This window comes from Caretta caretta, chromosome 2, assembly GCF_965140235.1.
Source record: "Caretta caretta isolate rCarCar2 chromosome 2, rCarCar1.hap1, whole genome shotgun sequence".
Classification (NCBI taxonomy): Eukaryota; Metazoa; Chordata; order Testudines; family Cheloniidae; genus Caretta; species Caretta caretta.
Window position 1 is genome coordinate 173,676,738 of NC_134207.1, and position 12,356 is coordinate 173,689,093.

General features: G+C 45.4%; 1 protein-coding gene across 3 annotated transcripts in view; it reads right to left on the reverse strand.

The window, feature by feature from the left end:
- The window catches only part of CNTNAP2 (contactin associated protein 2), a 1,645,619-nt gene extending 1,643,253 nt beyond the window's left edge, over nt 1–2,366 (reverse strand). For 2 of the 3 annotated variants that reach the window (XM_075125592.1, XM_075125591.1), the window contains exon 1: nt 1,537–2,366. In XM_075125592.1, the coding sequence (XP_074981693.1) occupies nt 1,537–1,633 (97 nt within the window). In that variant the 5' untranslated portion in view covers nt 1,634–2,366. The remainder of the gene's footprint in view (nt 1–1,536) is intronic. The other variant, XM_075125590.1, reaches the window with a different exon arrangement.
- Nucleotides 2,367–12,356: the final 9,990 nt, after the last annotated feature.

The following is a 12,356-nucleotide window of genomic DNA, read 5'->3' on the forward strand; positions in this document are numbered from 1 at the left end:
TTTCTAAATGTTAAACATATGCTTACTGTATAATCAAATACTATGACAATTTTAAGATACTGTATGTTGTTCCCAAATTTAAACTTGTAGCAGAACTATAAACATTTGCTACAGCATTATAAAATACATATTACCTAAAATTGCATGGGAGTTTATGACCCAAGAACAGAATTATGGTAACCTAAGTTACTACGTCTTTTTCTGCGTATTCCAGTTATGCACAATGACCTATTACAAAGTATGAACATTCAGAACAAAACTGAGATGAATAATCAAGTCAAAAGTAATAATCTTCAGTACTGGTATTGCTCCCGAGGGAAAGGGGAAACTATCTGAAGACAAGACTATAGCCTGAGAGGCTTAGGATACAGTAGAGTGTCTGTTTTTTATCTCTCTGGTTTAACACATATAATGGTCTAAATATATGGCAAATCCTGGGACAATCACATTAGATTTTTTTTTCAGAACTGACCATATGAAATGGGGAAAAAAAACAGTGAGTCAGGTAAGTACAGTTGTATTCCGGATCCCAAACCTAACAGTTTTGTTCACCACCACCACCACCCCCCAAAAAAAAGAGAAAGAGAGAGAGAGAGATCCTCTCACACCTCCATACAACATGCATTCCAAAACAATCCGCTGCTTGATCAGGAAAATGGTCATACGTCCCGTCCCCCCCCGCCCCATATGTCACATTTTAACATGTTCTTATCTATAAAACGGCTATTTTCCCCAAGTCTTTTTTCCCCGCTAGCACCGCAGATCCTGTGTAAACGCCACACATCGTTTCAGTATCTGTTTCAAAAATACCATTCAAATGGCACGTTCTCTGCATCGGCTACAAAGAAACAACTAAATACTTCACAGTGACATCTACCTGCGAATATTTTGTTGCAAACTAATCGCTCATTGCAACATTAAAGGTTTGATGCCCCCATTGAAATAAACGAGTGCACTGTCATTACTGGCAGCAGGATCCGGTCCTATACAGGTGCTTTGCTCTCTTAAGTTCAGCAATTTTTCTGCTTTTTAACTATTTCGCTAGCACTTCTCACTGTGAGCGCAACGGCTGGTCAGCGCCAACCTAACTTGGAAAGCAAAACTTCACTCCCAAGACAACGGCATCTTGCCTCAGCTCCCCCCACACAAGCCACCAGCTGTCTTTCCCTCCCCTCAAAGTATCAAGCTTTTTCATTCTCCAAAATGCAAACACCCAAAACTGGTTGCGGAATTTGCCCACGTCTCCCTTTTCCCTCCCACGGCCGTCCAGCTCCAGTATTTGCAGATCCCAATTCCCAACCCAACTAACTGGGGAAAGAATGTTAAGTCCACACTGCAGCCCCCGCCAGCTCTCCTGTACCCAGTTCCCAACTTCCACTAGCATCACGCAAATCAGCTGTGCGTTCCTCCACATAGGCGCCCGCACACACCACACCAAACGAGCCCGAAACCTAGAGACACCTCCCTCCGGAGCCACCGTGGGAATCTTAATGCGGAGCGGAAAGTGGGGAAAGGTTCCTGTGAAAGGCTACTTACGGGATGCAGGGAGCGCCGTCCTGGCTCTGCAGCTGATGCTGCTGAAAATCCAGAGGAAGAGGGCTGCCCTGCAGCCGGCTCGGGGAACCACAACCATCCTTCCCTTCCCGGCTCCCTTTACTCCAAAGGCCAGCCGCAGAATAGCTGCTTTCCTCCACTTTTCCTCCGTCCCTCTCTCTTTGCTGTGAGGAGGCAATGGGGGTGGGGCAGGGCTTTGCCTTGGGGGAGAAGCCAAACCCCCTCTTCGCCTCCTGCCTCTGGGTTTGGAGCAGCACAGGGTAAGCCCCAATACTTTTCTTTCCCTTCTTGCTGTGTGCGCGCCGCCCTCGGACGCAAAAAAATAAAAAAGAAGACGAAGAAGAGCCGAAGGAAGAAGCAAGGAGCGGGGAAAATAATAAAACACTCACAAGAGGGGGAAGGAATGGGGAGGGGGGCAAAGAAGAGGGGGGAAGGGAGCAAAGACACTGGTGTTGTTAATGCTGCTGCCGCCACTGCAGCGCAGTCCTTCCCTCCGCACAGAGCAGCGGGGCTGACAGACGCTTCCAAGCAGCCTCCCCGCTCGGGTATATATAGATAGACACAGCCGGTGCGCGCGCACGCACACACCGACCCGGAGCCTCGCGCGCCCTCCCAGGCGCGCGCGCGCACCCACCCAGAGCGAGAGCCGCTCCCGCCGCAGAGGGGGCGGCTCAGAGCCGGCCTGTCCCCGCTGGAGGAAACACCGCCGCGGCCAGCAGCGGCAGCCGAGGCTAGCAAAAAAAACAAACAAAAAACCACCCACCAAAAGCAAAACCCGGAGTGGAAAATCTTCCCCTGCCCTCCCCTCTGCTTCACTCCCTTCCCCGGCTCCTCCCTCCTCCTCCTCCTCCTCCCCCGGGGCCCTGGCTCGCCTCCCTTTGCTTTTCAAAGCAAAAGCAAAAGGAAGGCGCTGCGTGCGCTCCGGGCCGGGCAGAGGTGAGGCGAGGGGACAGGGGAGGCGGCCGCGCGCCCTCAGCCCCGGAGGTGGCTGTCCGTGGTGATGAAGTTGGGCGCGCAGGGCGCCGAAGCTTGCAGCGCGCCCCCTCCCTCCCGGCCGCCTTTCCCTTCCCCGGGCCAGCACCACGGAAAGAGTCGGCAGCCCTCCTCTGCCGCCTTGTCCCTTCCCGCTCTGCTCCCCTTCGCGTGGAGATGGTACAGGCTCGCGGTGCTCCAGCCTCCTGGGATCCCCAATCAGGCCAGTCTTCCGAGCGGTCCTAATTCTGAGGGGCTGAGCAACACCCCGCCTGCGAAAGAGCTGGGAGGGCTGCAGAAGCCTCTAATGCAGATGTTTTCATTGTGGAATTACCCAGCGCTTAGCGGGTGCCACGCTGAGCCCCAGCACCTCCAGGTTTGGCAAGTCAGAGCCCTGGCAGCTCTGGGCTTGCTGCATCAGTTGTGAATGTAATATATATATATATATATATTGCTTGAGCCCCAGCACCTCTTTCGTTACGAATTAAGCAGTGGAATTACAACCCCCCCCCCCCCCCCCCCCACACACACACACACACCCAGAGCGATGTTAAGGTAACATTAAGGTTTTGCCTGGAAGCAGCCCCTAAGGAAAACAGGCAGTGCTAGAGCTCTATATTTTAGGCAGTTTAAAATGCCGCTCTCCAATTTGGGTGTGGGTTGGGGGGCAGGGGTGGGGGTTGGAAACGGCACTAAAAGATACTGCTCTCTAGGCAGGGTAGAATAATGGGCAGGTGGATTATTCATGCTGCAACTGCTGGGGCAAAGAAAAGTTAAAATCACTCATTCACGAGTTACTATTCCACAAGCTCTAGGAAAGGGTGAGTAATGATGGGGGGGAGGGGAAAGGAGAGAAAAAGGGACAGGTTATTTTTGGCATCGCTCTGTGAATAAATTATCAGCGCTAAATTATATGCTATGACTTACTCACCCAGCAGTACCAGTATTTGCTGATACCTGGTGAGGTTGGAGAAGCAGATAACCAATTCTTAGGGTGCCACTTCCCTTAGAGCACTTTGAAAATTCCAGCTAACTATCACTGACTTTAATATATGCTGTGTGCCTAAATCTTAGGCCCCTTTGAGAATCCCAGCCTTAATTTTTTATACATAAATTATGGTCTGCAGAGAGAGTTGATGTCTAATGATTTGAGCCCAGGACTAGGGCTGAGGAATTCCGGAACTCACGTATCAACCCTGATACAGACTTTATACCGGTCTTGGGCAAGTCTCTTAACCTCCCCCCCTCCCCAATTCTCCCCCAGGAGTATAAAATTGGAATATTAATATTTGTCTTACATGGATGTTCTTAAATTAATTCAATTATGTTTGGGAATAATTTTGTATATGACAACTGTATGTATAAAAGAAAAATAACTCTTAGAGAAACTTCCCCTAATTTCCTGCAACCTCCTGATCCCTACACCTTTCACACACAGCTTTTAATATTTACTAATTTTAAAAGCCCTTAGTTTATTTTAGAGACACACACACAGGTTTTAGGTTTTACATCAGTGACCAGGATATGGACAGTCATGACCAGTTGTTAGAGGAGTTGGGGGTCCATGGTTAGAACTAGAGTTATAGCCAAAGTCAGAAATCAAAGTCAAGGGTTCAAAATCAAAGGCCACCTACCAGAGCCAGAAATCAGAACTAAAACTCAGGACCAGGTTGCCTGGAGCAAGGTAACACAGGGAGTAGGCTGGAGCAAAGGCAGGAACAGGACTGGGAACAAGCAGCTGTTAAAACTTAGCAAAGGTACAGGCAGTGGTAATATGTGGGGAGGGGGGCCCCCGAAGGGTCACGTGACCCTCCCCAAAATGCCAAGGCTGGCAGCAGGGGAGATGAAGGGGCAGAACCAGAGCTGGCAGGGAAGAGGCAGGGCCAGTGAACTACTACTACTGCTAGGCTTAAGAGATGGTCACTGACTCCTCCAACCAACCAAACAGCCAATCTTACAGCCTACTAAAGGCCAGCTGCCATCATCTGCTGGAGGCCCTGATTCCTGACATGCATTCATTTGTAATATGTTAACCCCTAAATACATATTTCCTTGTCGAATTCATTTTAAGTATAACACTAAGTTATTTGGTACTTCCATCCTTGCTCCACAAAAGCCCCACCCTGTCTCTTCCACACAGTTTTTCATTTACATATGCTCATCCTTGACTGTTCTGCTTGCATGAAAAAACTTTAGAAAACTTGCTCAAAATTCTTTTTCCTATCCTGAACTTGATGGGTGCCATTTTTCCTTGGCTGCTTCCTGCCTTGAAGGAACAATGAAGAACCAATAGCATCTGCCTCCTGCACAGCCTCCCAGTGGCTCTATTAATTGCCCTTAACTTGCTCTGTCCAGGGTGCTTGCTGCCTTCAGCCTGCAAGGCAGCCAATCCTCCTCAAGCTGCAGGGAGTGACTGAAGCTGCTCTGCTTTTCAGCCCCTCTTATATGGGCCAGCCCAGCCCCAATAGCCAATCAGAGAGGGGCTGTGAGGAGCAGCCTATCTCCTGCACAGCCTCCCAAGGGCTCTATTAACTCCTTAGCACCCAGTGTGGAGCAGGCACCCCATCACAGTGGCATATAGCACAAGTATAGGGTAAAAGAAAGAATGATTCCAAGCAGTGAGGTAGCAGGGACAGTCAAGATTTGATGAAGGCAAAACTCTCAGATAGGCCTGTCTCCCAAAGGCCACAGAGCCTCTCTCTTCTTCAGCACAACACCCCTCACAACCTCAGTAGCAGAGGGAAAACCCTGGTCCACAGGTAACATCCACCTGGAGCTTAGTTAGATTCCTAAGAGTTAAAAAATGCTTGCTGCACACAAGTAATTTTTGTTGAGTTTAATGGGAATTGCGCACACAAGCACGTATTGATGAGAAAATAGATCTTTCTGAATTTACTAGGGCTGTCAAGAAGTGTCTGCTAAATGGAATTAATTCTGAACAGGGCTATATATACACACACAGTATACAAATGACAAGTAGAAAAACAGTATCAGAAAGCTAGAAAATGCAATTAAGAACTTTAAATATTTGTTATGGCCAAATGTGGCAGTCCTTTTCAGGCAAGACACCCAGTGAAGTCAATGGGAGTTTTGGCTGAGTGAGGACTACAAGAGGAAGAAGAAACAAAATTAAAGTGTCTGAATCTGACCGGGGGAGGGGGGGGGAAGCTGTGCTCAGTTATCTTCAACAGCACCATTATTTCTATTTATATATTTCTCTTTTCTATTTTTGGTTACCAAGAGCCCCTTGAAGATCTAAAAATTACCCACATCTGAATTCCACCCGAAATATCAGTGATGGTAAATTTAAAAGCCTCACACAGGAAAGACATATGTAACATATTTCAACCTGTGTCCAAAGAAAACTATGTTTATATGTATATAATTATCTCTCCGTATGAGGGAAAGATCTGTTATGAAGAGTCCTTTGGGTATATTAATATATAGGGGTTGTTCACTAGGACTACCTGTGAAGAAGGATTTTTTTTCCTCAGTGCTTTGTCGCTGATGGAGGCATAGGGGAAAAAAAAACAAGGAAAGGGTACATACTTCCTTTTGGTTGTCTGTATACCTTTTAAAATGTTTATTTTTTCTAGAAACTTAAGGAAAGGAAGTCTTGATAGAAGCAGTCTTTCTTCACCTTCCTAATGTAGGTAAAGGGAGGGAGGGGGCTCTTAATCAGAAGAGGGACATTATCTTCATGCAGCTGAATAGACAGCATATGGGTTGACATTTTTGAATGGTCCATGCACTTTGGCATGATAACTTTTGTTTTCTTTAGATAGCAAGCTCTGTTTAGTTAACCTTACACAGAAAAGTAATGTGTTTCCTTCCATTCTTGTACATGCTTTTTGGCCAAGGTTTTCCAACAGCATAGTCTAACATGAGGTTCATAAATTAAAGTGCCCAGATCTTCAAAAATGCTGAGCCCCCATTTAAGTCAAGGGAAGTTACTGAGTTCTCTGTACTTTTCATAGTCAAGCCACTTATTTAAAAGATTAAATATGGATTTAGGAATCTAACTTTAGACTCCTGTTTTGGAGAATCTTGATTTATTCATTCTACAATGTATAATACAGGCTCTCATCTATCAAAAAGAATCCAAAGTCATACAGTGTGTCTCATGGACACAAACTAGGCCTGACCTTGCACTTGGTTTTCATATTATGAACAAAGAGAAAGCTTACTCATGGTATTAAATCTCATTCCTACTCTATCTTTGACACAAAAAACATCCAGAAATTCAGGCTGTTGTAGAGGTAATTGTTTGCATAGATAACCAGGTTTGAGGCTGTTTTGCAGTTTATTTAGGGTGACCAGATAGCAAATGTGAAAAATTGGGATGGGGGTAATAGGTGCCTATATAAGAAAAAGCCCCAAATATCGAGACTGTCTTTATAAAATTGGGACTTCTGGTCGCCTAAGTTTATTTGCTTTTTGAGAAGCTGCGTGGTTGGTTAAGACATCCCACAAAAGCCATGCAAAATCTGCAATGAGTGGCACGTACAAGGAACATGGAGATTTTTCACTGAAGAACAGATACGATAACTACAGAGATAATAGATGTCCATGTGTCTGTTATTCCATTTTATTCCGAAGCCTCCTGCATTTGGTTTATTATTGGCTGTATTCTGAGCTGAGAAGGGGCCACACTTAAAATCAGGAGTGGGAGAAGTTGTTTATCTTAAAATACAAAAGATGGTTGCTGCCCCCCATTTGTCTGAGCAGCCCAATTTGGTATACTTCTATTTCCTCCAAGATTCACCAGTGTCCTTTCCAAACATGCCCCCTTTTGTGCTGAGATAGCTTTAGCACCCTCTCTAGAACTCAGTCCCCCTGCTCTCTCATGTAAGCATTGCTTGTTTGATTTTAATTGGATGTTTCCATAACTAGGAAATAATTTTGCACCTTTTCTCAAGCCACATGTTCATAAGTAAAGGAGGAAAATATTTGGGAGTGCGACTTAGGAAAATTTTCTTTTTGAATTGTATTTTCTTCCAATAATGCCAATAATTTGTTCTGTTCTCCTAAGCTGGAAACATTGCTTACATGCATGTCTGGATTTGAGAAACTATTTCTATGGACTTATATGAAGGGTTTTATCTTGAAGTTTACACTCATACAAATAAGCCAATTGAAGCCTCATCTTCTTGTATGTCTTAGGTAGATAAGATTGCCTATTTATTACCTACAGGGTAGGATTTTGCCTGCATAAGTAGTATAAATTTGGATCAACAATCATCATATGGATCATAAGAGAGTTTAACCAAACTAATCATGTAACAGAATTCCATTGTGAAATATTTATACAATTTAAAAAATGTGGATTATTTTGCGCTAGATTTTGCCTACTACACAATGCTATTTCTACTTTATTCCTGAAGAGAGTGGGAAGGATGGGATGTGTTGATCTAGTAATCTAAAAAGCTCTTTTTGCATCAATCTGCTGCATCATGTAAATGCCCATTTTTGTACCAATACTATGTTGCATATTTGAGAGTTGAAGCCTTGTGAGTGACGATAGAATTGGGGCAACAGTAAACTTTCTCACAGCTAATAAACATTTGTTTTCAAATTGCCAAAACCAATTACATTAAGCTTAATAGAAGAAGGATTTTACCTCTATCTTCCACTGACCTAAATGAGAGTTTTGGTATACAAAGAAAGCATTATTGGGTCTTTAAAACAAAAGAAAAAAAATCCTGAAGCCATTAGTTATTTTCCAAGCATCTAAAATAAATAAACGTCTGTGTTCATAATTATCCAAGTATAAAAGCATTGGAAAGATTTTCTTGAAAAATATGTTAAAAATAAAAGCCCTGTGCCAAAATAGGATTTACTACATTCTGTTTGGAACATTTCATAGCCAATTTACAAGCACATGAAAAAAGGCTCTGTCAAGGTTCCTCCCCCACTCTGAACTCTAGGGTACAGATGTGGGGACCTGCATGAAAAACCTCCTAAGCTTATCTTTACCAGCTTAGGTCAAAACTTCCCCAAGGTACAAAATATTACACCCGTTATCCTTGGAATGGCCGCTACCACCACCAAACTAATACTGGTTACTGGGGAAGAGCTGTTTGGACGCGTCTTTCCCCCCAAAATACTTCCCAAAACCTTGCACCCCACTTCCTGGACAAGGTTTGGTAAAAAGCCTCACCAATTTGCCTAGGTGACTACAGACCCAGACCCTTGGATCTTAAGAACAATGAACAATCCTCCCAACACTTGCACCCCCCCTCTCCTGGGAAATGTTGGATAAAAAGCCTCACCAATTTGCATAGATGACCACAGACCCAAACCCTTGGATCTGAGAACAATGAAAAAGCATTCAGTTTTTTACAAGAAGACTTTTAATAAAAAATAGAAGTAAATAGAAATAAAGAAATCCCCCCTGTAAAATCAGGATGGTAGATATCTTACAGGGTAATTAGATTCCAAAACATAGAGAACCCCTCTAGGCAAAACCTTAAGTTACAAAAAAGATACACAGACAGAAATAGTTATTCTATTCAGCACAATTCTTTTCTCAGCCATTTAAAGAAATCATAATCTAACACATACCTAGCTAGATTACTTACTAAAAGTTCTAAGACTCCATTCCTGTTCTGTCCCTGGCAAGAGCAGCATACAGACAGACCCAGACCCTTTTTTTCTCTCCCTCCTCCCAGCTTTTGAAAGTATCTTGTCTCCTCATTGGTCATTTTGGTCAGGTGCCAGCGAGGTTACCTTTAGCTTCTTAACCCTTTACAGGTGAGAGGAGCTTTCCCCTGGCCAGGAGGGATTTCAAAGGGGTTTACCCTTCCCTTTATATTTATGACACGCCCCCCAAATCTCAGCTAGGGTGAAACACTGGCTGGGATTTCTTCCTGGAGCTCTAGGAAAACAGAGTTAAGAAGACACATGCATCTCTAAATATACTGCCAAGTACATAAAGACTAACAATATTTTCCACATCTCAAGGACGATTTTAACCAGTTGACTCTGGGAAACTTTCACGGGAGAGTGCATCAGCCACTTCGTTAGAAGCTCCTGAGATGTGTTGGACGTCGAAATCAAAATCTTGGAGAGCTAAACTCCACCGAAGAAGTTTTTTGTTAGTTTCCTTGATGGTGTGAAGCCACTTCAGTGCAGCATGGTCGGTTTGCAGGTGGAAACGCCGTCCCCAAACATATGGGCGTAGCTTTTCCAGAGCGTAGACAATGGCGTAACATTCTTTTTCAGTGACTGACCAGTTGCTTTCCCTCTCAGACAGTTTTTTGCTGAGAAACACTACAGGGTGGAATTCTTGATCAGGTCCTTTCTGCATTAAAACTTCTCCCACACCACGCTCGGACGTATCTGTGGTTACTAGGAACGGTTTGTCAAAGTCTGGGGCCCTTAGTACAGGGTCAGACATGAGTGTCGCTTTAAGCTTGTTAAAGGCCTTCTGACACTTTCCGGTCCACTGAACAGCATTTGGCTGTTTCTTTTTGGTTAGGTCTGTCAGTGGGGCAGCGATTTGGCTGTAGTGCGGTACAAATCGTCTGTAATAACCAGCCAAGCCTAAGAAGGATTGAACCTGTTTCTTTGACTTTGGGACAGGCCACTTTTGGATAGCATCCACTTTGGCCTGTAGGGGGCTGATAGTTCCTTGACCCACCTGGTGTCCAAGGTAAGTCACTCTGTTTAGGCCTATTTGACACTTCTTAGCCTTAACAGTTAGTCCTGCCTCCCTTATGCGCTCAAGGACTTTTTGTAGATGTTCCAGGTGGTCTGCCCAGGAATCCGAAAATATGGCCACGTCGTCAAGGTAGGCGACTGCATATTCTCCTAATCCCGCTAGGAGACCATCTACAAGTCTTTGGAAAGTGGCGGGTGCATTTCGCAGCCCGAAAGGGAGTACATTAAATTCATACAGCCCGAGATGTGTGATGAAGGCTGACCTTTCCTTGGCAGATTCATCTAGCGGTACCTGCCAGTACCCCTTGGTTAAGTCCAAGGTAGAGATGAACTGGGCCCGTCCCAGTTTCTCTAATAGTTCATCTGTGCGTGGCATTGGATAGTTGTCTGGGTGAGTTACAGCATTTAGCTTACGGTAGTCCACGCAAAAACGTATTTCCCCATCTGGTTTGGGAACTAGAACCACTGGAGATGCCCATGCACTTTCAGAGGGGTGGATTACACCCATCTGTAACATATCCTGGATCTCCCGTTCTATAGCAGTTTTAGCTTGAGGAGACACCTGGTAAGGGTGGACCCTAATTGGGTGAGCATTACCTGTGTCAATGGAGTGGTATGCCCGTTCAGTCAGTCCTGGGGTGGCTGAGAACGTTGGCGCGTAGCTAGTGCACAGCTCCTGGATCTGCTGTCGCTGCATACGCCCAAGGGTCATGGAGAGGTTCACCTCTTCCACACCACCAGCACATTTCCCTTCGTAGTAAACACCTTTAGGCCACTCAGCGTTGTCTCCTCCCTGGGCTGTAAACTGACAAACCTTTAATTCTCTGGAATAAAAGGGCTTTAGAGAATTAATATGGTACACCTTAGGCTTTCGGTTGGAGGTGGGGAATGCTATGAGATAATTAACAGCTCCCAGGCACTCCTGGACTGTGAATGGCCCTTCCCACGATGCTTCCATTTTATGGGCCTGGAGCACCCTTAAGACCATGACCTGGTCTCCTACTTTGAAGGAACGCTCTCTGGCATGTTTATCATACCAGGCTTTTTGCTCTTTTGGAGCATCCTGTAAGTTTTCTCTAGCAAGGGCTAAAGAGGTTCGGAGGGTGTTTTGTAGGTTGGTTACAAAGTCCAGAATGTTAGTTCCTGGAGAAGGTGTAAATCCCTCCCATTGCTGCTTCACCAACTGCAATGGCCCCTTAACCTCACGGCCATATACAAGTTCAAATGGGGAAAACCCTAAACTGGGATGTGGTACAGCTCTGTAGGCAAAGAGCAACTGCTGCAACACTAGGTCCCAATCATTGGAGTGCTCATTTACAAATTTACGTATCATGGCCCCCAAAGTTCCATTAAACTTCTCCACCATGCCATTTGTTTGATGGTGGTAAGGAGTGGCAACCAAGTGATTTACCCCATGAGCTTCCCAAAGGTTTCTCATAGTTCCTGCCAGGAAATTAGTCCCTGCATCTGTGAGGATGTCGGAGGGCCAACCTACCCTGGCAAAAATGTCTGCTAGTGCCTGGCACACACTTTTAGCCCTGGTGTTGCTCAGAGCTACTGCTTCTGGCCATCGGGTGGCAAAATCCATGAAAGTCAGTAAGTACTGCTTTCCTCTGGGTGTCTTTTTCGGAAAAGGACCCAGAATATCCACAGCTACTCGCTGAAATGGAACTTCAATGATGGGGAGTGGCTGGAGAGGGGCTTTGACCTGGTCTTCGGGTTTTCCCACTCTTTGGCACACCTCACAAGACTGGACATAAGTAGAAACATCCTTGCCCATTCCCTCCCAGTGGAATGATCCCCCCAAACGGTCTTTGGTCCTGTTCACCCCAGCATGGCCACTAGGGTGATCATGGGCTAAGCTCAAGAGCTTGGCCCGGTATTTAGTTGGAACTACCAACTGTCTCTGAGGATGCCAGTCTTCCTGGTGTCCACCAGAAAGAGTTTCCTTGTATAAAAGTCCTCTTTCTACAACAAACCTGGATCGATTAGAAGAGCTGAGAGGCGGTGGGTTGCTCCGTGCCGCCGTCCAAGCTCTCTGGAGGCTTTCATCTGCTTCCTGTTCGGTCTGGAACTGTTCCCTTGATGCTGGAGACATCAGTTCCTCATGGGATTGTGGACCTAGGCTTGGTCCCTCTGGAAGCGATATAGGGGATGGAGCTGTTTCT